Below are 23,449 nucleotides of genomic sequence, written 5' to 3' on the forward strand. Positions count from 1 at the left end.
ACACATCGTAATTTTTGGATTGCAGCTATTTATCAAATTGTGCATTATGATGCTTATTTTCCCTCAGAAGGCCATAAAGACTTCTTGAGGCTCACTTTTTGAGAAATATCATGGAGGAAAATCCATCTCACTCAGCCATTAGCTCTCTGAAAATGGGAGACAGTTTCCATTGGTTTGTGCTAGATTTAACACCACAATCCAGCCAAAACTGGTTCAGCTAGCTTGAAAGGTCAGGGAACTATATAAAAAAAATAAGTCAAGCATAAATTTGATCTTAAACACCAGTCTAAGTATTACTTTGCCTGAAGCCAACATTATCCTACCACCTGCAGATCGTAGTATTGAGCTGGCAAGTTTCCACCAATCACACCCAACTGAGGAAGATTTTCAAAAGACTTCCAGTTTTTTGTGCATTGCATATTTTAAAAGTTTTTCCATGTTAAGAGGTACCTAATTTACCAAGAAACTGAAACTAGTAAGTAGTTTGTTATTGTTTTCTAAGTCATGACCAGTGATCTAAAATCCAGTCACTTATAAGCAGAGGGATAAAATGCTGATGTTCAGAATCAGATTCATTATGTTTGATATTAAGAAAGTTTCTGGTCTTCAGTACATCAGTGTATATCTTATAATGCATAGGAAAAGAAATTATTCCACAGCCTGATTACACCGGTTCATGGATGCTATCTATGGTAACATGATCACACATGAGCAGAACTCCAGTTGAAATCAAATCAGTGTAATTTCAAGTGCAATTTTTTTCTCCAACGCAGAAGCATATTTTAATTTAAAATTATTTTCCTGCAATTCACAGTGTACATCATCTACTTCCTACTTGCAGATCTGGTGCAGGCTCTGTGCAGGTTACCAATGTCCATCTAAAATCTTTCTTTTAAAGAAGTCAGTAATTCAAATGTGGTTTTAACAAATAAATTCACTTGAAAGAGCAAAGGCGACACTTCCAAGCTATTTATAACAGTGAGTTTATTGTTTGTTTAAATTTACAAGTTTTAATCTACAAGGCATGGACTTTGAGGATGCGGGTTTGACCTAGTTAGAATGGAATTTTTTTTAAAATAACATTGAGGATAAAGAAAACAAGATTTGTTCAGAGATTCAGAAGCAATATTGTGAAGTCACTTAACCCATTGAGCTCAACAGGAGTAGGAAGTCAAAGCCAAGTTCTCAGGGAGTGGTAACAAATTTTGCTGGTAGCTTAATTGTTTGAGGCCATGGCAGTGAAAGCTGAGAGAGGAATTAGGACAAGTTTTTTGACTTCATATACAGCAGACATAAGAAGGAACACAACCAGGTATTGGTTTATTATTGTCATAAGTACTGAAATATGTGAGTGAAAAGCTTTTGTTTAGCACACTATCCAGACAGATAATGATAACACAGAGGTAATTAAAAAAAACAGAATGCAAAATACAGTGTTGCAGTTGCACAGAAAGCACAGTGCAGGTAGACAAATAAAGTACAATGGCTTTGATGAGGTAGGTTAGGAGATCAGGAGTTAAAGAGACCATCTTCTAGTTTTCAAGAGTCTGATGACAGTAGAGTTTGGTTGTTTGATCTCTCAAGATTCTATATCTCCTGCATCACAGAGGAGGAGAAGAGAGAATGATCAGGATGGCAGGAGCACTTGACCATATCAGCTGCTTTCCCAAGTCAGCAAAAGGTGCAAACAGAACCATAGACATCATATATTTTTAGAAAGTCTCCATTTAGAAAAATAAATTCTTCTCTCTGAGCAATAGTGCGACACTTCTGTTTTTACAGAGAATATAATTAAATTTCAAAGTTCAAAGTAAATTTTATTATCAGAGTACATATATGTCACCATATACAACCCTGAGATTCATTTTCTTGTGGGCATACTCAACAAATCTATAGAATAGTAACTATAACAGAATCAAAGACAAATTGCCCAACTAGGGCATTCAACCCGACTGCAGAAGACAACAAACTGTGCAAAGCAAAAAGAAGAAACAACAATATAAATAAATAAGCAATAAATATTGAAAACATGAGAAGAAGGGTCCTTGAAAGTGAGTCCATTGGTTGTGGGAACATTTCAGTGATGGGGTAAGTGAAGTTGAGTGAAGTTATCCCATTTGTTCAAGAGCATGATAGTTGAGTGATAGCAACTGTTTCTAAACCTGGTGGTTCTTGAGGCTCTTGTAGCTTCTTCCTGATGGCAGCAGATTGAAAATCATTTTATAATTGGCCATTTCTCATTGGACTGAACATCAGTGGTTTTTGTGGGAATCAAGTCAGCAATCAGACATCGAGCCCTTTATGGAGTCTAGTGTGGAGTAATAATCTGCAACTACCTCACAGTGACGTTCAGAAATCTGGCACCAAATCTTTGCCAGGTTAGCTGTACATAATTTCAATATCTCCATTAATTTCATTGGAAAGAATGACAAAGAAAGGTAAAAATCAGATCATTTGTATCATAAAGGGAGGGTTGACAGGCTGATGGAGTACAGGAAGGGAATAGTGTACACAGGGAGATGAAAATGAAGTGTAAGATGAATGTGTGAGGGAGAGGAACACTGGAGGGAATGGGTACCTTAGATAGGAAATCTCAGTGTTCATTCCATAGGGTGTAAATCTACCCAAGCGGAATACAAGATGTTGCCTTTTCAGTTTTGTTTGGCCTTTCCATAACAATGAGGACAGACAGGTCAGTGAGGGAGTAGCAAGGAAACTGAAAGATAAAAGACTAGCTTCATTTGTCACATGTACTTTGAAACATTGAAACTTGTAGTGAGATGCATCATTGGCATCAAATCAGATCAGCGAGGATTGTGCTGAGGGCAGCTCACAAGTGTCACCACGCTCCTGGCACCGACATGCCACGCCCACAACTTACTAACCCCAACCGTACACCTCTGAAATGTGGGAGGAAGCCACAGCACCCAGAGCAAACCCATGTGGTCACGGCAAGAGCGTGCAAACACCTTATAGACCACGGTGGGAATCGACACCGATCGGCGTTCGCTGGTGGTGCAATAGCGCTGATCACGATGCTATCGTGAAGCTCTAGACTGCCAACACTTCCATGACTTAAAAAAAAATTTTTACTAAGTGTTTACTTTTTCAGTTAAACTGTAAATTGCAAAGTGACAAATTTCTGATAGTTTTAAATATTCTTCAATGCTTGTGACTATTAGAAGCATTTAGAGACATTTTCAAAATCTTTTTGATAGTTTTGACTCTGGGTACGTAGACTGATATAGCAACTCAGAGAGCGGGACTGGCATTTATGGCCAAGAGGTGCTGCACTCCACAGGACCTCAATGATCAGTTTGCTTCAGAAAGGTTCAGCTGAACCATCCCTTAGGTCAGTTGTGGACTGCTGCCCAGATAGCATCCCTGCACCATTGTTCTGCAGCTTAGAAGACAACACGAGAATATGGAGATGCCATAATATTCACTTGGCACAATAGGATGTGTTATTGTTAAAATCAAAATGTCACAATATATTCCAATGGGATAAGAGGTGATAAACTCTGAAAATAAAGGAAGTTTGGCCCACTTATTGCTGAACAGTTATTTTAGACAGTTAAAGATGTCTAAAGAATCTTTAAATTGATGTGATCCAATTCAAAATAAATGCTCAAAAATAAAGGATGCTTGGCCCACTTATTGTTGCATAACAATTATACAAATCCAGATAAAAGCAGTGAGATAGGGAAGGGTACAGAGATTTTATGTGAAGCCCCAGGTTCAAGGGCAGGGGAACATCAGTCGGACCCAGAAGTACATGAGCACCTTGTGACAGATGAATGGACAGACAGAAAGCAGGAGGGAGAGAGGGATGGACAGAGAGAGAGAGAGAGAGACAGAAGGATGGAAGGTGAGAGGATGGGAGGTAGATAGATCCATAGATCCAGTCAAGTAGTCCCAGGTACAAGGGGAAGGAGTGGGTAGGTAGTAGTCATTAAAGGAATTTTCACAACCCTCTGTTGATCCAGAGCACAAACTGTGCGGTATTCCCTCAACACTGCATCAATTTTGAGCTTGTCTCTGAAGTTATAACCTTTTGCCACAGGAGAGGTGAGCTCCACTGATGTGGGTCTGGCACCAGGTACATTGCTGAGCAAATACACCCAGCTACATCTTGTCATATTATTTCCACTGGGTCACTGGATGTGGCCAGATTGAGATTCTGGGGAATCCAAAAAATTCACAAAACTTTCAGTAGTCTTGAAGGAACTAATTCTACAGTTTCCTCCTTTAAAAGATATTGTGGTTAATGTGGAAGTGGCTACAAAATACAGTTCTTGTGGGTTTGCCTTATTTAGGACAATCATGATAGGGATGGGGTGTGACAAGGAGTGGTACTTAAACTAACTTGTGCAGTTGAGGGGGGAGAGATAGGGTTCAAAAAGGAAAACTCCACCTTTCAGACAGTTGTTCCCTACGCCTAGTAATGTTATTGAATGAGTGAACACAGGTTACTCACTTTAACTCCAGAAAATGAAGTTGCAATCTCTGCTCCAATTGATCACATGGGGGCTGTGGAGTGATTCGACTGTACCCAAATTCCTCCTGAGCAGAAAAGAGAATATTCAGAAAAATTTAATATAATAAACAAGATATATCAGTAGTCGAGAGAGGAAGTGACAGGGAAAGAAAGAAAACTCAGACATCGTCTATAAATTCTCCAATGACTCCACTGCTTTGGCAGAATCTTAGATGGCAGCAAGCAGGCGTAAAGCCGTGAGGTGGCTGGTTGAGTGGTGTTGCGACAACAATATTGCACTCATTGTCAGCAAGATCAAGGAATTGATCATAGATTTCTGAAAGGGGAAGTGTCAGCATCTCAGAAGATCGAGCCTGGGCCCAATATATTGATGCAATCATGAAGGATTCGTGCCAGCGACCACACGTCATTAGGAATTTGTGGGGACTTTGTCATCAGAGACTCTAGCAAGTTTCTGCAGATGTACCACGGGGAGCATTCTGACTGGCTGCATCACTGCCTGGTATGGAGCTTCTAATGCACAGGATCAAAAGAGATTGCTAAGGGTTCTGGACTCAACCAGCTCCATCAAGGGCACAAGCCTACCCACCATTGAGGATGTCTTCAAAGGGAGTGTCTTGAGAAGGTGGCATCCATCATTGAGGGCAATCACCACCTGGGACATGCCTTCTTCTCAGGGAGGAGGTACAGGAACCTGAAGATGCCCACTCAAGGTTTTAAGAACTGGTTCTTCCCCTCTGCACTGTTGTGCACACCACAAAACATTTCACAACATATGCCAGTGATAATAAACCTGACTCTGCTTCTGATTCTAAATTAAAGGATATTTACAAAAGCAAAGCAAACATAGTCAGGCAATTCAGTGGGTTGGTCAATACCTGGCAAAGTAAAATTGAGGCTGTGCAGGTTACGTTGGGGTAAGTCTATCTTTAGCTGCCTGAGTTGCTAAAGGACAGGGCGTATATCTTCTGAACATCAACATGACATCAGCATGCTAAAATGCCAATCATTCACATTAAGGAATTTCATTGTTAAGATGCCAAAACCATATACGTAATAAGGAGATAATGGGAGGTAAATTCTGATTTAAAAATACCCTAGGACCATAGACATAGGAGTAGAATTAGGTCAATTGGCTTGTCAAGTCTGCCATGGCTGACCCATTTTCTTCTCAGCCCCAAATCTCCTGCTTTCTCCCCATATCCCTTCATGCCCTGACTAATTAAGAATCCAGCAACCCCTGCCTTAATTATACCCAATGACTTGACCTCCATCGCCGACTGTGGCAACCAGTTCCACGGATTCACCACTCTCTCTGGCTAAAGAAATCCCTCCTCATTTCCATTCTAAATGGACATCCCTCTATTCTGAGGCTGTGTCTTCTGGTGTCAGACACCCCCACCATAAGGAACACCCTCTCCCCATCTACACCATTGAGGCTTTTCACCATTCAATCGGTTGGAATCCCCCCTCATTCTTCTGAATTCCAGCAAGTACAAGCCAGAGCCATCAAACACTCCTCATACGAGATGCCTTTCAATGTCGCAATTATTTTTGTGAACCTCCCCTAAAAACTGTGGTATCTCCTCAGTGAGATGAACAACTCACCTCATCAGGCGGGGGATAGACCATATACATATCGACCAGCCTGTCAGATTTACGCATGTCCTTGTTCCTCAGATCAACCTCCTCCTTTGTCATAGGTTGCAACAGTTGCTGAATGAAGAGTTCTGGTGTCTCGGGTTGTAGCTCATCGGTCTGAGATCCAGCTGAGCTCTGCATAAGGACAGACACAATGATATTTATGTAGCTTCTTTCTGGTGTCAGAAATTCTAAAGCAAGTCCTAAAAGTACTTCTGCAGCAGAACTAACGAGTACAAAGTTAAAATACTGCACGGTTGCACAAAGCCAATGCAATAATGACTGGATCATTTATTTTAGTGATGTTGGTTATTTGATACACATTGGCTAGCAACCTGGGGAAAAGTATCTTAATCTTCTTCGAAATACAGGCTCAACGGGTTTAATTTTTCACATCAATCTGAATCAGTTTAGCACTCCATCCAAGATGAAGCACCAACAGTTACAGCACTCCCTCAATGTAGGAAGAACAGAAAAAGGTGATTTTATTCAACAGTGCAAGATTAGTAAACAGTGTACAGAAGGATATTGTTTAGAGATTTACATATGAGATGCAGAATGAAATCATGCAGGTACAACACAGAGACAAAATACTAGAAGAGCTCAGCAAGTCAGGCAGCATCCGTGGAGAGGAATAAAGGTCCAATGTTTCAGGCCCTTCATCGGCCCAAAGCAATCTTAGCCACCTCGGTGCTGAACTGACCCTCTGGCTGTGGCAAGCAGCCATTGGGCTCCTGGACTGTCCGCATCCCCTCAGCACTGGACTGTCTCCATGGCTCTGAACTCACTTTCAGGGATTCTGCGGTTCATGTTCTGTGTGTTAACTGTTTAATTTTTTATGGTTTGCACGACTTGTTCTTCATTCCGCACAGTGGGTGTTCGACGGTCTTTGTTGTGTGGGGTTTCTCGTGGATTCTAGTGGGTTTCTTTGTTTTGTAGCTGCCTGCAAGAAAGTGAATCTCAAGGTTGTATATGATGTCTTGTAGGTACTTTGAAAATAAATGTCCTTTGAACTTTGAATTTCCAGCACCTGCAGAACTTTATGTGCTTTTGCAGGTATAACAGGCAGGTAGGAAGATAATTGACTGTTTTGATTCCCACCCTGTCAACTTCCTTCTTAATGACCAAAAAAAAGCCAAATATAATCCCAAGTTCCTCAAGTGCAGTGCGTCGCAGCAGACCCTAACATGAAACTCTGAAGCAATTCTGCTGGCCAACTAGGCAGCAACGAAGACCTACCAAAACACGCAGTTAGTCAGGAAGCTGAGAGGAATGAGTGAAATGTAGTTTGGGAGAAGGGAAGGAAACTGAACAGAAGAACAGTGCTGGAGCCATCAGCCACTTAGGATGATCAATGAGCCTTCTGTGTACAGAACAAGACCTCAACTAACTTGCAAGGTTAAAATTGGCATCAATTTGTACTCCAAAAATCCAAATCACTGTTCATTAAATGTGACCAATCTGTTAAACTGTTGTCCAAGCCTCAAATCATTCACCCCCTCCCCACCTATCACATTAAGCTGCACCTTCACCTCCTCCTCTAACTCCCTCATATAATCCTACCTCCCATCACCATTCCACATGCACAACTACCCATCACCAACCAAACCCTCCCCTCCCCTCTCCATGGCCTCAGACTGCATGGCCAGCCCCACTGACACCAAGCTAATCGGTTGTTTGTATCACTCTCTGTTTTTTGATTGCGACTGCTTATTCTGTTGTATAAAATTTATTGGCATTTGAAGCCCTAGATTTAGTTCCCAAGTTAAACCGAGAGCAATGCCACTGGGGAAAAAATAATGGAGCGTACCTGGGGGCCTTGCATTTCCAAATTAAAGCTCTCATCACATTCAAAGATCTGACGAGGGAGGTTCAGCTCTTTGCCCCGACTTTCCCTGTTGCACTTCTGATACCTGAGAAAGAAATCAACAACATTAATTGCATTGCACCTGACTTACTCTGGCACTGACAGTGAACTGAATAGACCCTGAAAGTATCACACTCAGTCAGAACCACCACGGTTATGAACAATGAAGATCAAGTTATTGGACATGAGCTGCTGTTCAAACAGACATTCTATTCAATTATACGCATGTGGTAATCTTTCACTCTATTATCCATTGACATACTTCACTGGTGTTCAATTTTTTTCTCTGGCTTCACATTATATTTTATTACCCTGCATACTTCCTTCCAAAATAGACAGGCGGCATTCAACCCAAAGAGTCTACACCAGCTCACAGAGCAATCCCATTCCTACATCAATTTTTCACTTTCAACCCATTCTCCTCACTTTCTCATCAGTTCCAAGACTCTACCACTCACCAGCACACAAATGGCAATTTACTGGGGCCAATTAATCTACCAGCTCACGTATTTTTGGGATGTGGGAGGAAATCAGAGTGCCTGTGGTAATCCATGCAGTCACAAGTAGAACATGCAAACTCCACACGGACAGCAACAGAAATCCAGACTGAATGTAGATCATTGGAGCTGTGAGACAGCTCTGGTAGCTGCACCACTGCGCTGACCATGGGTTATCTGTTGCCTCCTTCAGATGTTCTACCCTCCATGATATCCGCACTCCTCCATTTCTGGCCTCCTGCATGTCCACGTTTAACTCAGTACACCTTTGGTCCTAAAATCTTAAATTACCTGCCTAAACCTTCAACCTTTGTCTCTAAAGCCTACCTCTTCAACTAATCTTTGGCTATGTACCCTTAATATCAAGCATTGTGTAATAATGCTCCAGTGAAGGATCTTGACGCCAACGCTTGAAAAGTAGCCCATGGTTTCTAGGGCCTGACTGTGAATCATTTCTCATACTCTAGGAGATTTTTTTCTCAGAAAAAATGCTGATAAAGTTCACCATCATCTTGACTATGATGATAGAACCTTTGGGTAACTGACTTGAAAATGAAGACCACAAGCTTGGCACAGGACCTATGATCTATTGGACAGCACTGATATATGCCCCTGACACTTGGGCAACCACAGCAAGAACCTCAAAGCACTGGGAATCTGTTATCCCCACAAAATCTTCCAAATCTATTGGAAGGATAAACAAATAAACAGTGTTGGCTTCCAAACCAACATTCTCAGCTCCAAGCTTCAGGTAATCACTAATTCATTCAAGAGAAGTTACGTTAATATCTGTAGACCAAACATCATCTACTAATGTGCCCCCATCATGCATCATCCTGCCTAAACATCTCCCCCTCCCCCCAACTTGCCTTATGCATCATCACTAACAATAAACGCTAAGATAGGACTTTGGAAAATATGGACCAGCTCACAAATTTCAGATGCCTCCTTTCAATGGAGACAGAAATCAGAGATTAAATTCACCTTCCCTTCCAGTCAACGTGAGGAAAAGAATGTTCAAAGGTCAAGACCTCAGATGCTGAACATCACACACAAAATGCTGGTGGAACACAGCAGGCCAGGCAGCATCTATAGGGAGAAGCACTGTCGACGTTTCGGGCCGAGACCCTTCGTCAGGGTGCTGAACATGTTCTATTAGGCAGCAGGTGTCTGCTCCTGAGCGTGCTCTACCTATCACGTGCCCCTCCAAAGACTGAAGAGATACTTCCCATGGCGCTTCTGCAAAATCCACCAAATTCACCAGCAGGATAAACAACCCTTTCCCAGGCCAGCATCCTCAGCTTCAGATTTACTTGGATTCACACTAAGATTTATTTATCATGTGTGCCTTAGAACATACAGTGAAGTGTGTCATATGCATTAACAACTAACACATCCAAGGATGCGCTGGGGCAACCCACAAGTGCCATCACATGTTCCGGCACCAAACTTGGAAGACAACATTGAAATCAATAGTGTTGAAGTCAATATTGAAGCTACAACTACCCTCTACTGTACAGGCCATTATGTGCCCAAATACAGACTCTGGAAGTAGACACTCTTTCCCGAGCTAACCAGAGGTAACCAGGTGGACAGAGGAAAAGATTCAATAATGTCCTCAAAAATGTCTGTGTACCAAAGAGGACAATCCAGGCGTACCCAAATAGGAAACCATAGACCCAAACCAGGAGAACCACTCTCTTGTGAAGCATTCAAATCAGGTGACCATAAAGCTGTCAGAGATGCTATGAGTCAGTAGCAGTCCAAAATCTAATCTCAGTCTAGCCGTCAGCTGTGGCAAGGCTTACATAATCGAACAGGTTACAAAACAAAGTCAAACAATGTTGCAAACAGCAGCATTTCCTTTCCCATTGGGCTTAGTACATTCCATGCATGTTTTGAACAGAAAGGAATGGATATGCCACCACCCACCCTGACAGTCTCCTGTGCACCTGGACCTACAGTCACCACGGCAGATGTAAGATCAGTGGGTGAATGTGCAGAAAGCATTGGGCCCGGCTGTGTCCTTAGATCCTGTGCATATCATCTGGCAGGGGTATTTGCTGACACTTTTAACCTCTCCTTGCTTCAAACTATGGTGCCTTCCTGCTTTAAGAAGACCTCAATTGTCATGGTACTCAAGAAAAACAAGATAACATGCCTTAATGACTGCCCTCCACTGATTCTAACATCTACCATCATGAAGTACTCTACTTCAAGAGCCTGATATCAACTCCAGCTATCGGATCACCACCTACCGCCAAAACAGGTCTACAGCAGATGCCATACCCCAGGCCCAACACTCATTTGTGGAGTGGATGGACAGTAAGAACATCTATGTCACACTATTTTTTATAGATTGCAGTTCTGCCTTCAATACTATAAATCTAAGCAAACCCAAGACCAGACTCAGGACCCTGGGAGTTAATGCCCACCTCTGCAACTGGATCCTTGACTTTCTGACCAACAGATCACGATCAGCAAGGATGGGCAGCAACACTTTCAACCTGGGAGTGGCCTCAGAACGTTATTCTAAACACTGGTGCTCCACAAGATTGTGGGTCAGCCCCATACTGTGTGGCCAGATTCTGCTCTGACCCCAGCTTGCAGATGATGCCAGTGTGGTGGGCCACGTCTGAAATAACGACGTTTTGGAGTACAAGAAGGAGATAGATAGCTTGGTGTCATGGTGTTATGACAACAAATTGCTGCAGCTGCCCACTCACCTCCTCCCTCGCCACCATTCAGGGCCCCAAACACTCCTTCCAGGTGAGGCAACAATTTACTTGAAAGTCTTTTGGGGTTATCTAGTGTATTCTGTACTCCCGGTGCAAGCCTCCTCTACCTTGGTGAGACCCGACATTGATTGTGAGCAAATTTGTTGAGCACCTTTCCCCTGTCTGCAACCAGCCGGATCCAGTGGCCAAGCATTTTAATTCCAATCCCCATTCCCATTCTGACACGTCAGTTCATGGCTTCCTGTACTCACAGGTTGTAGGGGGCTTATTTCATCTGGGAACCCTCCAACCTGATGGCATGGTCATCGATTTCTTTGACTTCCAGTGATTTCTTTCTCCACTCACTTCTCTCTTCTTCCGTTCCCCAGTCTGGCTCCTCTCTTAACTCTTTTCTTCTCCTTACCTACCTCTCACTATCCTCTGGTGTCCCTCCTCCTTTCCTTTCTCCCATGGCCTACTATCCTCTCCCATCAGAATCCTTCTTCTTCGGCCTTTTACCTTTTCCACCTATCACCTCCCAGTTTCTCATTTCATCGCCCCCCTCCCAACCACCTACCTTCACTTTTATCTGGTTTCACCTGTCACCTTCTAGCTTGTATTCCTTCCCCTTCCCCCATCTTCTTATTCTGGCTTCTTCTCCCCCTTCTTTCCAGCCCTGAAACGTCGACTCTTTATTTTTTTCTATAGATGCTGCCTGACCTGCTGAGTCCTTCCAGCATATCGTGTGTATTGCTCTGAATTTCCAGCATGTGTGGAATCGCTGGTGTTTATCTTTCCCTCAATGTCATCAAGACAAAAGAGCTGGTAATTAAATTCAGAGGTTGGCAGTGCACATCTTCTGTCCACATCGATGGTGTTGGGGTCGAGATGGCTGAGAGCTTCAAATTCTTTGGTGTGGACATCACCTTGTCCAACCATGTTGATGTCATGGCCAAGGAAACTCAGCAACAGGCTAACCAGGCTAAAGAAATTCAGCATGTCCCCGTCGACTCTGACCAATTTGTATCGATGCTCCGCAGAAAGTATTCTGTCCGGAATAGGAACTGCTCTGCACGTGACTGCCGGACAGAGCTGTGGACATGGTTCAGCACATCACAACAACCAGCCTCCCCCTCCACGGACTGTCTATACCTCTTGCTACCACAGTAAAGCACCCAGCACAATTAAAGACCCCTCCCACCCACGACCTTCCCTCTTCTCCCGTCTACCATCAGGCAGAAGATGCATGGGCCTACAACCAGGCTCAATGACAGCTTCTATCCCACTGTTATCAGAATCTTGAACAGACCCCTTGTACGATAAGATGGACTCTCGGCCTCACAATTTACTTCATTATGATTTCACCACCATTTTCCTGCAATGCACTCTTTTGGTGACCTTTAGATTTTATTCTGTTTCATTACTGTTCTACTCAATGCATCTGGGTAATGACTTGATCTGTATAAACAGTACGCAAGGCAAGTTTTTCACTCTATCTTACACAGGTAACAATAATAAACCAATAACCAGAACCAATATCAAAAACTGCAACATTTCCACTGACTCCTGGGAACCTCTCACCCACGAAGGCTTAAAAAGGTCAAGGAGCAATCAGGATGTCACTGAGAACCTGAGGCAACGCATCACAAGCCCAGTGTAAATGGTGGAAGGACCCTCATCACCTCACGAGCTCCCCAGCTCCCCACCCTGACACAGACTTCCTGTCTCATCTACAAAGGGAGCTGCAGTTCCACACTGGCCTTGTTAGCCACCTCAAAACCCTCAAAATGGAAAAGGAAGCAAAATCAGCCTGAATCCTGGGAGACAGCCCAAGATGAAAACGGAAAATCTAAATAGTGGTTAGAGCATGGGTTCAGGAAAACATCCAAAACAGCCATTTTTTTTTTTACTAATACAAATAGGGATTGCAATGCATGCTTCATGTCCTCTTTGTAAAGAGTTGACAGTAACAGACTGTAACAAGATACAGTGAACTTTCGCCGGTCTCTGGTAGCCAGGACATTGTTTCCCCATTCTGATGTTTGGTCTAAACGACTGAGCCTTTTGACCATGGCTGCATGCTTTTATGCACTGGGTTGCTGCCACATGATTGGCTGATTAGATATTTGTATTAACAAGCAAGTGTACAGGTATACCTAATAAAGTTTCAGGGTAGCTGGGGAAATGGTTAAAAAGTGAGGATTCAGGGTTTCACAGATTAAGAAAGTAATAATGAGCTTTTAAGAACAGTAAAAGGACAAATAGACAATGTTGAATGACTCAGCAAGTCAGGCAGCGTCTGTAGAGAAAGGAAAAAATGCTAAAAATTCAAGTCAATGACCTTTCAGTAGAATACTGGCTCTGCCACACCATAAACCTTGCGCAGTATAGAAAAGGTGAAAAGGTGTAGAAAAGAGCTACAAACATGATTCAGGGAAATTTGAAAATACTCAGCAGGACAGAGATGTTACCTCATCTGCTAAGTATTTCCAGCATTTTCTGGTTTTCTATCAGTTATTTAACATCCGCTATTCCATCTTGCAATTCCAGGGATGAGTGACTTGAGTATAGACTGGAAACTTTGGAGTTATTCTCCTTGAGACTAAGGTTGTGCGGAAATGTGAAAGACATTAAAATCAGTGATAGAGGGGGTCAATAACTAGCGCCTATAAAGTGAGGGTGATGGGCAAAAGTTACATGAGAATTATGTTTTACACTGAGTGTCTGGAATTCACAGCCGAATGTTGTAAATGAGGCAGAGTAAGTAGCAGTGTTTGAAAAGGAGATGACTAGGCAGCTGAAAGAAAAGAACTTGCAAGAGAGTAGGGGACCAGGACAAACTTGAGCTACTCTTACATAGATCCTGCTGGAACTCAGAGGGTTAAATGCCTCCTTCTCTGCTTGTAACCATTCCGTAATTCTGACTGACTTTCTGTGTTAGGTGGGTAGCAAACCGGTACAGCTGTTTATATGATATTTCTTTTCCAGAGAGGCAACTGGGATCATCTTGGGAGGTGTTCTATTTTGATTCAATGTCTTGTAAAACTTAAATAAGGAAAATGTTCATCACAATTTTTAATTTTACAAATACAAAAATAATCAAGTATAGATATTTTGGGGTAAGAGCCAACATGCCCCTTGTCCTATAATCAGAAACAATGATTCACATACCTCCTGGTTACTGTCAGCCATTTCTTGGTGTAGGTCTCCACACATGATCTCACCTGAGGAGTCAGATTTTCCCTATCAAGTAACAAAATCAAGAGGATTATCCATTGCTTTAAAAGGTAGAAAAAGTAAAAACCCCTTAAATTATATCACAAATGTCAGTGTTACCAATGTTCCTCACAGCAAGTCATGCAAATATGACAACATTTTTGAACATAGCAAAGCCCTAAAAGCAGTAACATTAATGGTGTGGTGAGTGTCAGACACCCTGTGCCAATAGGCTGGTCCTGGACTTATTTCCACTTGGCATGATTAACTTATTATTTAATTATTTATGGTTTTATATTGCTATATTTCTTCACTATTCTTGGTTGGTGCGGCTGTAACGAAACCCACTTTCCCTCGGGATCAATAATATATGTCTGTCTGTCTGTAATGGTTGAAGAAACTGTCTTTGAAAACAGAAACAACTCTCAGCTCTGCAATGGATGCCTGTCATTCCCATAAACAGGCACATACTTATTTTAATGTTTCATTGAAAGAAGGCAGTTCAGGAACTGCAATAGTCTCAGTTTTTAAACACCCAAACTTGCCTATGAGCTCAAATCCCGGAATAAAACCAGAACTTTCTAAGACAGCAGTTGAGAATGGTAAAGCTAACATGAAAAGAAAATCTCTTGCAGGAATATCGTACACATTTCAATTTACTGTTTTATGAAAACCTTCTATCATTAAATTAGAATGTGAAAAATATTCCGTGATGTCACTGAAGACCGCCTTTATTCAACAAAAAGTAATGGATATGGCTCCCCCCCCCCCCACCAATGACCGCATCTACGTGCAGTGCTGTTGCAGAAAAGCAGCATCCATCATCAAAAGCCTCACCATCTAGGCCGTGCTCTCTTCTCGCTGCTGCCGTCAGCAAGAAGGCACAGGAGCCTCAGGACCCACATCACCAGGTTCAGGAAGTCATTACCCATCAAACATTAGGCTCTTGAACCAGAGGGGATAACTTTACTCACCTCATCACTGAACTGTTCCCACAACCTATGGACTCATTTTCAAGGACTCTCCATCTCATGTTCTTGATATTTATTGCTTTTTTAAAAACTACTATTTATCTTTCCTCTTTCTTTTTGTACTTGCAGCTTTTTTTGTCTTTTGCACGTTGGGAGTTCGTCCTTTTGATTCTATTGTGTTTTGTGGTGACGTATATGTGAGGCCCTCCGCTGGTCAGAGTGGACCATGGATGTTATGTTCTAGCTGTCTACACAATACACAAACGAGTACACAGGCCTGGGCAGTACAATATGCAGAGCATGTAGCAGGCCCCCTCTCCCCGCACAGCTGATGTATTCAAAGGAACAGCAGGGATCAGTACAGTCTGGCACCAGCAGTGTCGCAGGGGCTGCCAGTCAGCGATGAACTCAATGTAGGACTGCCTTGGGTATTCTAACTCTGGATTTTCCCTTGGGGTTTACTCCCAAAGCCTTTGCCAAGAGTGGCTGTAGTCACGAGACAGCAGAGGTTTGAGATCAGAACTTTTCTTCTCCTAGATGAACCGCCAACCACGGCTGATGAGCCTTATCTGCCCAAAGCGATTGGTTTTAAGGTGCCAGTAACCTGCCCTTGCACCCTCTTCTGTCAGTAGAAATGGTTCTATGGACTTAGTGGCCAAGCCACATGTGAAGGCAAGGAGCTGAACTTGGTTGTCAGAGGCTATTTGAAATACACAGATTGGGAATATTTAATAACTAGCGGGAGCTTATCTCCACTATCTTCCTGGCTGTGACAACCTTTAAGAATCTTAAGGAACACATGTACTTCGATAATAAATTTATTTTGAACTTTGAAAAATGGATGGAAGTGGTCTTTTCATTTTACTAATCTTGACTCAACAACATGGGGGAACTGAAATTCAGCTTGCGGCAGGTCAAAAGCCAAGTAAAATCACAGCTTTCTCTTTTCCCCACGTCACCCAAATACTCCCAAGTCTCTGCTACGATAACTCCAATAAGAAGGGGGAATAACATTAACAGTAACCATTTCAAAGAAGCAATATTTAAAAACTTAACAATTCTTAAGGTATAAAGATTAATTTGAGATTTGAGGGAGAGGGAGAACCTAAAGGGTGCCTCATGCAGAATTAAGTAGTCTCAGTGCAGGTAGATGATTAGTCAGTGAGTTATAGATAACTCTTGTAGGCAATATACTGTCTTTATAAGCAGTAAGGACTCACAGCCCACAGAACAAACTATAGTCAACTTTGTAACAAGTTATAGCAATTTTCCACAACAAGTTACCACGATGTACAGGGGCATATTACAAACACTCATAGGAGCAAAATTAAGAAACACAAGACAATAGATTACTGATCTGTGATTACAATATGGCTACATTAAAGTACTAGTGCACATAGAAACAAATTCATCATAAATCACTGATGCAGTCATTGTTAGATAATACACCGCTGTCCGCATGCATATTCCCTTAATTCATTTTTTAAAAATGTTATAAAAGGACAGGTAAACAAGCCTCACTGCAGTTTTCATGGTCTCATCATTCGTCAGAAAGGCTCGTCTTACCAGCTGTCTGGCTCAGCGGGAGTCACTGTCCGATACTCGCGAGAAGACAGGGTGACTTCGATGTCATCCATTGGGAAGTCCACCAGGTGCTGAAGTGACTCCACCTCGGGATTTGCCAACTGATCTGCTACGTGCGCCTCAAAATCCAGGGGCTCCACAGGTTCAAAGCTAAATGGCTGAAATTCACACCGGTGAAAGAAGTTAGAAAGTAAGGAGAGAGGAAAAATAATTTGTATAACTGCTCTGGCATAATGCCAGAGAGACAGAGGCATAGAAACATGATTAAAATACAGAGAAACACAATAGCCAAGTGGCTGTAAAAATTCATGAGCTCTTGAAATCTTTGCACAGATGTCTTATACTGTATTTATTAGACATTCCTGCCACTCACAATGTTGGTGTGGTATGTCGGTGTGGAAACGGATTGCCGCATGTGGGTCAATGGATTCCTTTTGTACTGTGGTACAGTCGTCCTTGCTTCACCAGCATCTGCTTCCCTGTAAACCAGATAGAAGGATACATGAACAAACATGTGGTCCAAAACATTAGCCACATAAGAAGAGGCAGAAGTAGGTCTTGCATTCACTCAAGCTTCCTCTTCCTTTCATAAAGATCACGCCTGATCTCCAAGTCCTTGCAAAGTCTCACAGTCCCAGTATTCTTGTTATTCAGTGTAGTCACAACAGGGTCCCAGGAGCGAAAGGAGATGAGTGGTCAGTGAGGCATTGCTGGTTGTGGTAAAAACGTCAAGTCAGGGTTCAAACTGCAATCACTTGCTCATCTATGAAAATGCAACAGGATCCTTCACGCTCACCTGAAAAGCAGACAGTTGAAGCAAAACAGACAACACTTCCTTAACACCAGCAATGAATTGACAGAGTAGATTACAGACACAGCTCCTGCACTGGTCCATGAGCCCATTACCTTTGGGCCCCAGCTGTGGGAGTGCAGCCAATTAACTTTAATACTGATTGAAGTTCATCGCCTACTTCCGACTATCTCCTTTACCTAACCTCTCTGTTGAAGTTCTGATTTTTAAATGATTATGTATCAATGAGCCCATATGGCAACAACATCAACTTAAATTCATACACTATAAAGGGTAAACGATCTTAGGTCCTTTACAGAGGCTCAAAAAAAAGATCAATGCCGAATGGAATATGAAGATCTTTTGGAGCAGTTAACTAATGCTTCGTGGAAAGGTAGGTTTCAAGGAGAATCAATGGAAGGATGAAGTACAAGTCAGGAGCTCAGGAAGAGATCTGCAGAGCTTAAGGCCAGCAATGGTGCAACCAGAGCCTGGAATCACTGGGATAGGCCTTGGAGAGTGGGACGATTAAAGGGATGGAGCAGTATGAAGGGTCGAGGCCATGAAGTGGTTCAAATATGGGACTGTACATTCATAAAATGACAGAGCATAGATGGAGGGGTAGTATTTGGCCCTTCATATCTGTGCCAGTCTGGAAAGAGCTGCCCAGTCTAATCCAACCTTCTTTCACAATATGTGTGGCCTGGTATGGCTCCACATGTTCACATCCAAGTACATTTTAAAGTTGGTGAAGGTTCCTGCCTCCTTCAGCCTCTCAGGCAATGAGTTCCAAACACTGCCACCTTCTTAATGAAAAGATTCTTCCTAATTTACTTGCTAGTCTTTCAAACTCATACTTCAAGCCTATGTCCTGTGGAATTTGAAAATAATTTCCTAATTAATCCTACTACCTGCTCTTCATCCACATCATCACCACCACTCCTATTTAGGGCCTTATAATTTTTGTCCATATTTATCTAAACTTTTCTTAAAGTTGCTGCTAAGTCTATCTTAAATCTGTGTCTTTTTCTTAATCAAGCCAACTATGTGTTGAACACCTATTTCAAATCTCTTAATTTGTTTTCCACATTACAAATCCTTCTTAGCCGGTGCCATAAAATACATTTTTTCTACACCTCCTTAAAATTGCAGAGGCACTATTCATCATTGCCAATGACTTCAATCACACCACTTTCAAGGGTGTTTTAACCAAATTACTACCAGCTCATTTCCTGTCTACCAGAGGCCTAAACACCCTCAGTCATTGCTAGACAACAATTAAAATAGCTACCGAGCCATTCTCCATCCGTGCTTGGATAAACCAGGCTGGGGTCGTACTCACTGCATACAAACAGAAGCTGAAACAGGAGGGCACAACACAGAAAGCCACACGATGCTGGTCTGAGGAAACGAGTGTGTTTCCACATGACTGCTTTAAGTTGGTTGGCGATTGATGATCAAAGACTCAACTTCCAGGTTGGATGAATGTAGATAGATAGATAGATAGATACTTTATTCATCCCCATGGGGAAATTCAACTTTTTTCCAATGTCCCATACACTTGTTGTAGCAAAACTAATTACATACAGTACTTAACTCAGTAAAAAATATGATATGCATCTAAATCACTATCTCAAAAAGCATTAATAATAGCTTTTAAAAAGTTCTTAAGTCCTGGCGGTAGAATTGTAAAGCCTAATGGCATTGGGGAGTATTGACCTCTTCATCCTGTCTGAGGAGCATTGCATCGATAGTAACCTGTCGCTGAAACTGCTTCTCTGTCTCTGGATGGTGCTATGTAGAGGATGTTCAGAGTTATCCATAATTGACCGTAGCCAACTCAGCGCCCTTCGCTCAGCTACCGATGTTAAACTCTCCAGTACTTTGCCCACGACAGAGCCCGCCTTCCTTACCAGCTTATTAAGACGTGAGGCGTCCCTCTTCTTAATGCTTCCTCCCCAACACGCCACCACAAAGAAGAGGGCGCTCTCCACAACTGACCTATAGAACATCTTCAGCATCTCACTACAGACATTGAATGACGCCAACCTTCTAAGGAAGTACAGTCGACTCTGTGCCTTCCTGCACAAGGCATCTGTGTTGGCAGTCCAGTCTAGCTTCTCATCTAACTGTACTCCCAGATACTTGTAGGTCTTAACCTGCTCCACACATTCTCCATTAATGATCACTGGCTCCATATGAGGCCTAGATCTCCTAAAGTCCACCACCATCTCCTTGGTCTTGGTGATATTGAGACGCAGGTAGTTTGAGTTGCACCATATCACAAAGTCCTGTATTAGTTTCCTATACTCCTCCTCCTGTCCATTCCTGACACACCCCACTATGGCCGTGTCATCAGCGAACTTCTGCACATGGCAGGACTCCGAGTTATATTGGAAGTCTGATGTGTACAGGGTGAACAGGACCGGAGAGAGTACGGTTCCCTGCGGCGCTCCTGTGCTGCTGACCACCGTGTCAGACCTACAGTCTCCCAACCGCACATACTGAGGTCTATCTGTCAAGTAGTCCACTATCCAATCCACCATGTGAGAGTCTACTCCCATCTCCGTTAGTTTGTGCCTTAAGATCTTGGGCTGGATGATGTTAAAGGCACTAGAGAAGTCAAGGAATGTAATCCTCACAGCACAACTGACCCCATCTAGGTGAGAGAGTGATTTGTGCAGCAAATACGTGATAGCATCCTCCACTCCCACCTTCTCCTTATACGCAAACTGAAGAGGATCCTGGGCGTTCCTGGTTTGTGGCCTCAGATTCTGTATTATCAGCCGCTCCATGGTCTTCATCACGTGCGACGTCAAGGCAACAGGTCTGAAGTCATTCAACTCCTTTGGTTGTGGTTTCTTCGGTACCGGGACAATACAGGATGTTTTCCACTGTCTGGGTACTCTTCTCTGCTCCAGGCTCATGTTGAAGATACGCTGTAGTGGTTCTCCCAGCTCAGTCGCACAGGCCCTCAGTAATCGTGGGGAAACTCCATCCGGTCCAGCCGCCTTGCTGGTACAGATCTTCCTCAGTTGACCTTCCACCTGTGCCGCCGTAATCCTGGGCGTGGGCAAGGTCTCCTGTGAGTGGCTATTTTCCTGTGAGGGAAGTAAGCCTGGTGTGGATTTCTGCGGTGAGGATGAGATTGAGCTGTCGAACCTGTTGAAGAAGTTGTTCAGCTGGTTCGCTTTCTCCACATCTCCACTTATGTTCGCCCCCTGCTTTGCACCGCATCCAGTGATGATCTTCATCCCATCCCACACCTCCTTCATGCTTTTTTTCTGCAGAATTAGAATAGTAGCCCTAAATGGGAATATTTGATTATTCTCATCGGAGCTGCATGTACAAGATTGCCACTTGGGTGCCATCTTGATCTCCTTGTGTTATAGAAGGTATTTGTGTCACGGACTTTATCAGCAAGTGTATTGAGACTGTGTACCAAAGAGGACATCCGTTTCTTTTCAAATTGGAAACAATGGATAAACCAGGAGACCCACTCTCTTCTGAAGACCAAGTTTGCAGCATTCAAGCTAGTGATCCTGACCTTCATAAGAAATCAAGATACGAATTCCATAAACCTATCAGAGATGCTTAAAGCCAAAATCAAATCTTGGTCCAGCCAGCAGCTATGGCAGGGCTTGCATAATGCAATGGGTTACAAAACAAAGTCAGGCAACATCCCCTCACAATGAGCTTAACACATTCTATGCACACTTTGAACAGAAAGGAACGTGTATATCAACACATACCTGATAGTCTGAATCTACAGTCACTGTCAGGAACATAAGATCAGGCTCTGTGGAAACATCAGGCCTGGGTGGTGTCCCTGACCCTGTCTTTAGAATCTGTGTGGATCAGCAGGCAGGGGTATTTGCAGACATTTTTAATCTCTCCCTGCTTCAAGCTGTGATTCCCTCCTGCTTTAAAACTATCGTCCTAGTACACAAGAAAAGCAAGATCCTGTGTCTAGTGGCTTTGACATCTACCATCATGAAGTGCTTCGAGAGGCTGGTCATGGCATGCGTCAATTTCCAGAAAACCCCAACCCACTGAAACAGGTGTACTCCCATTCTACCACACTCATTTCTGGAGCAACTGGACAGTAAACACACCTACGTTAATCTATTGTTTATTGACTACAAACCCACCTTCAGTGCTACAATTCCAGGCAAACCCATGACCAGATCCGTCCTCTGCAACTGGATTCTTGATTTCCCAGCCAGTGGACTGTAATCAGTAAGGACAGGCAGCAATACCTCTGCCATGATCATTCTCAGCTCTGGTGCTCCTCAAGGTTGTGCCCCCTACTCTACTCCATGTTCACTCATGACTGCGTGGCCAGATTCTGCTCCAACTCCACCTACAAGCTTGTAGGTGATACCACCGTAGTGGGCTGCATTCAAATAGCGTCGAGTCAGAGTGCAGGAAGGAGATCGAGAGCTCAGTGATCTGGTATCATGGCAACAACCTTTCCCTCAACATCAACCAAACATTAAAAGCTGGTCTTTGACTTCAGGAAGGGAGTCAACTGATGTCCGGATCAACGGTGCTGAGTTTCAGAGGCTGAGAGCTTCAGGATCCTAGGTGTGAACGTCACCAATAGCCTGGTCTGGTCCAACCACTTTGGTGCTATGGCCAAGAAAACTCACCAAAGTCTCTCATTCCACAGGAGGCTAAAAAGATTTGGCATGTCCCTGTCAACCCTTTCCAATTTTTATTGATGCATTATAGAAAGCATTCTACCTGGATAGTGGTTTGGTGTGACAACAAGACACTACGGAGATGTGCACAGCTCAGCGCATCATGGAAGCCAGTTCCAATCCTATGGAATCTGTCCACACCTTCTTCCCACTGCCTCAGTAAAGCAGTCAGCATAATCAAAGACACCACCTTCCCCCTAGGAATTCTCTCTTCTCCCGTCTGCCATCAAGCAGAAGATACAAATGTCAGAAAGCACCAGACTCAAGGTCAGTTTATATCCTGCTGTATTCAGACTCTTGAATGGATCTCGTACAATAAAATAGGCTCTTAATCTCACAGTCTACCTCCTTACGATCTTGCATTCAATTGTATACCTGTACTGCACTTTCTCAGTAGCTTATATAGTTTATTTTGCATCATTATTGTTTTACCTTGTGCTACATCTGATGATGATAGAAACAGAATGTGAGACGAGCTTTTCACTTTATCTTGGTACACAGGACAAAAAATAAACCAATATCTATATATTTTTGATGGATGAAGTTGAAAATAAGCATATTAAATTGTAGTGATGAGAGACTGAGAACGAGTGGCAAACAGTAACAATGGCTAACACAGTATGGGAGCAGAACAATTGTTTTGGGATAATGAGCAGTAGATGTTTGGAAGACTGGAGGATGGATGCCAACACAGAGAGCTTCAGAATATCCAGTCTAAGGTGCAGAATCAGGGATTCAGCAGAAAGTGGGAGGAATGCAGTTGGATCTTCAAAGTTTTGCTGATGGAGAGGACGTGATGAAAAAGTCAGTTGAAAGCCAAATGAAACATGAGATTGCTCAAAATCTGGTTCAACTTCAGCCTGTGACAGGTGGAGAGAAAGAAACGTTGATGAGAAACAGCTTCACAATCTTTGGCCAGGAAATGATACTTAACAGAATACTCAATGTCAGACAAACAGCTGAAC

General features: G+C 42.9%; 1 protein-coding gene across 1 annotated transcript in view; it reads right to left on the bottom strand.

Annotated features, from left to right (window-relative positions):
- The window catches only part of LOC140739928 (dedicator of cytokinesis protein 7-like), a 222,135-nt gene that overhangs the window by 181,314 nt on the left and 17,372 nt on the right, over window positions 1-23,449 (bottom strand). The window contains exons 2-7 of the mRNA XM_073068608.1: window positions 17,365-17,470; window positions 16,974-17,149; window positions 14,392-14,463; window positions 7,950-8,052; window positions 6,107-6,274; window positions 4,478-4,563 (exon numbers count right to left, since the gene is read on the bottom strand). Coding sequence (XP_072924709.1) covers window positions 4,478-4,563; window positions 6,107-6,274; window positions 7,950-8,052; window positions 14,392-14,463; window positions 16,974-17,149; window positions 17,365-17,470 — 711 coding nt within the window. The remainder of the gene's footprint in view (window positions 1-4,477; window positions 4,564-6,106; window positions 6,275-7,949; window positions 8,053-14,391; window positions 14,464-16,973; window positions 17,150-17,364; window positions 17,471-23,449) is intronic.

Source organism: Hemitrygon akajei, chromosome 16, assembly GCF_048418815.1.
Source record: "Hemitrygon akajei chromosome 16, sHemAka1.3, whole genome shotgun sequence".
Lineage (NCBI taxonomy): Eukaryota > Metazoa > Chordata > Chondrichthyes > Myliobatiformes > Dasyatidae > Hemitrygon > Hemitrygon akajei.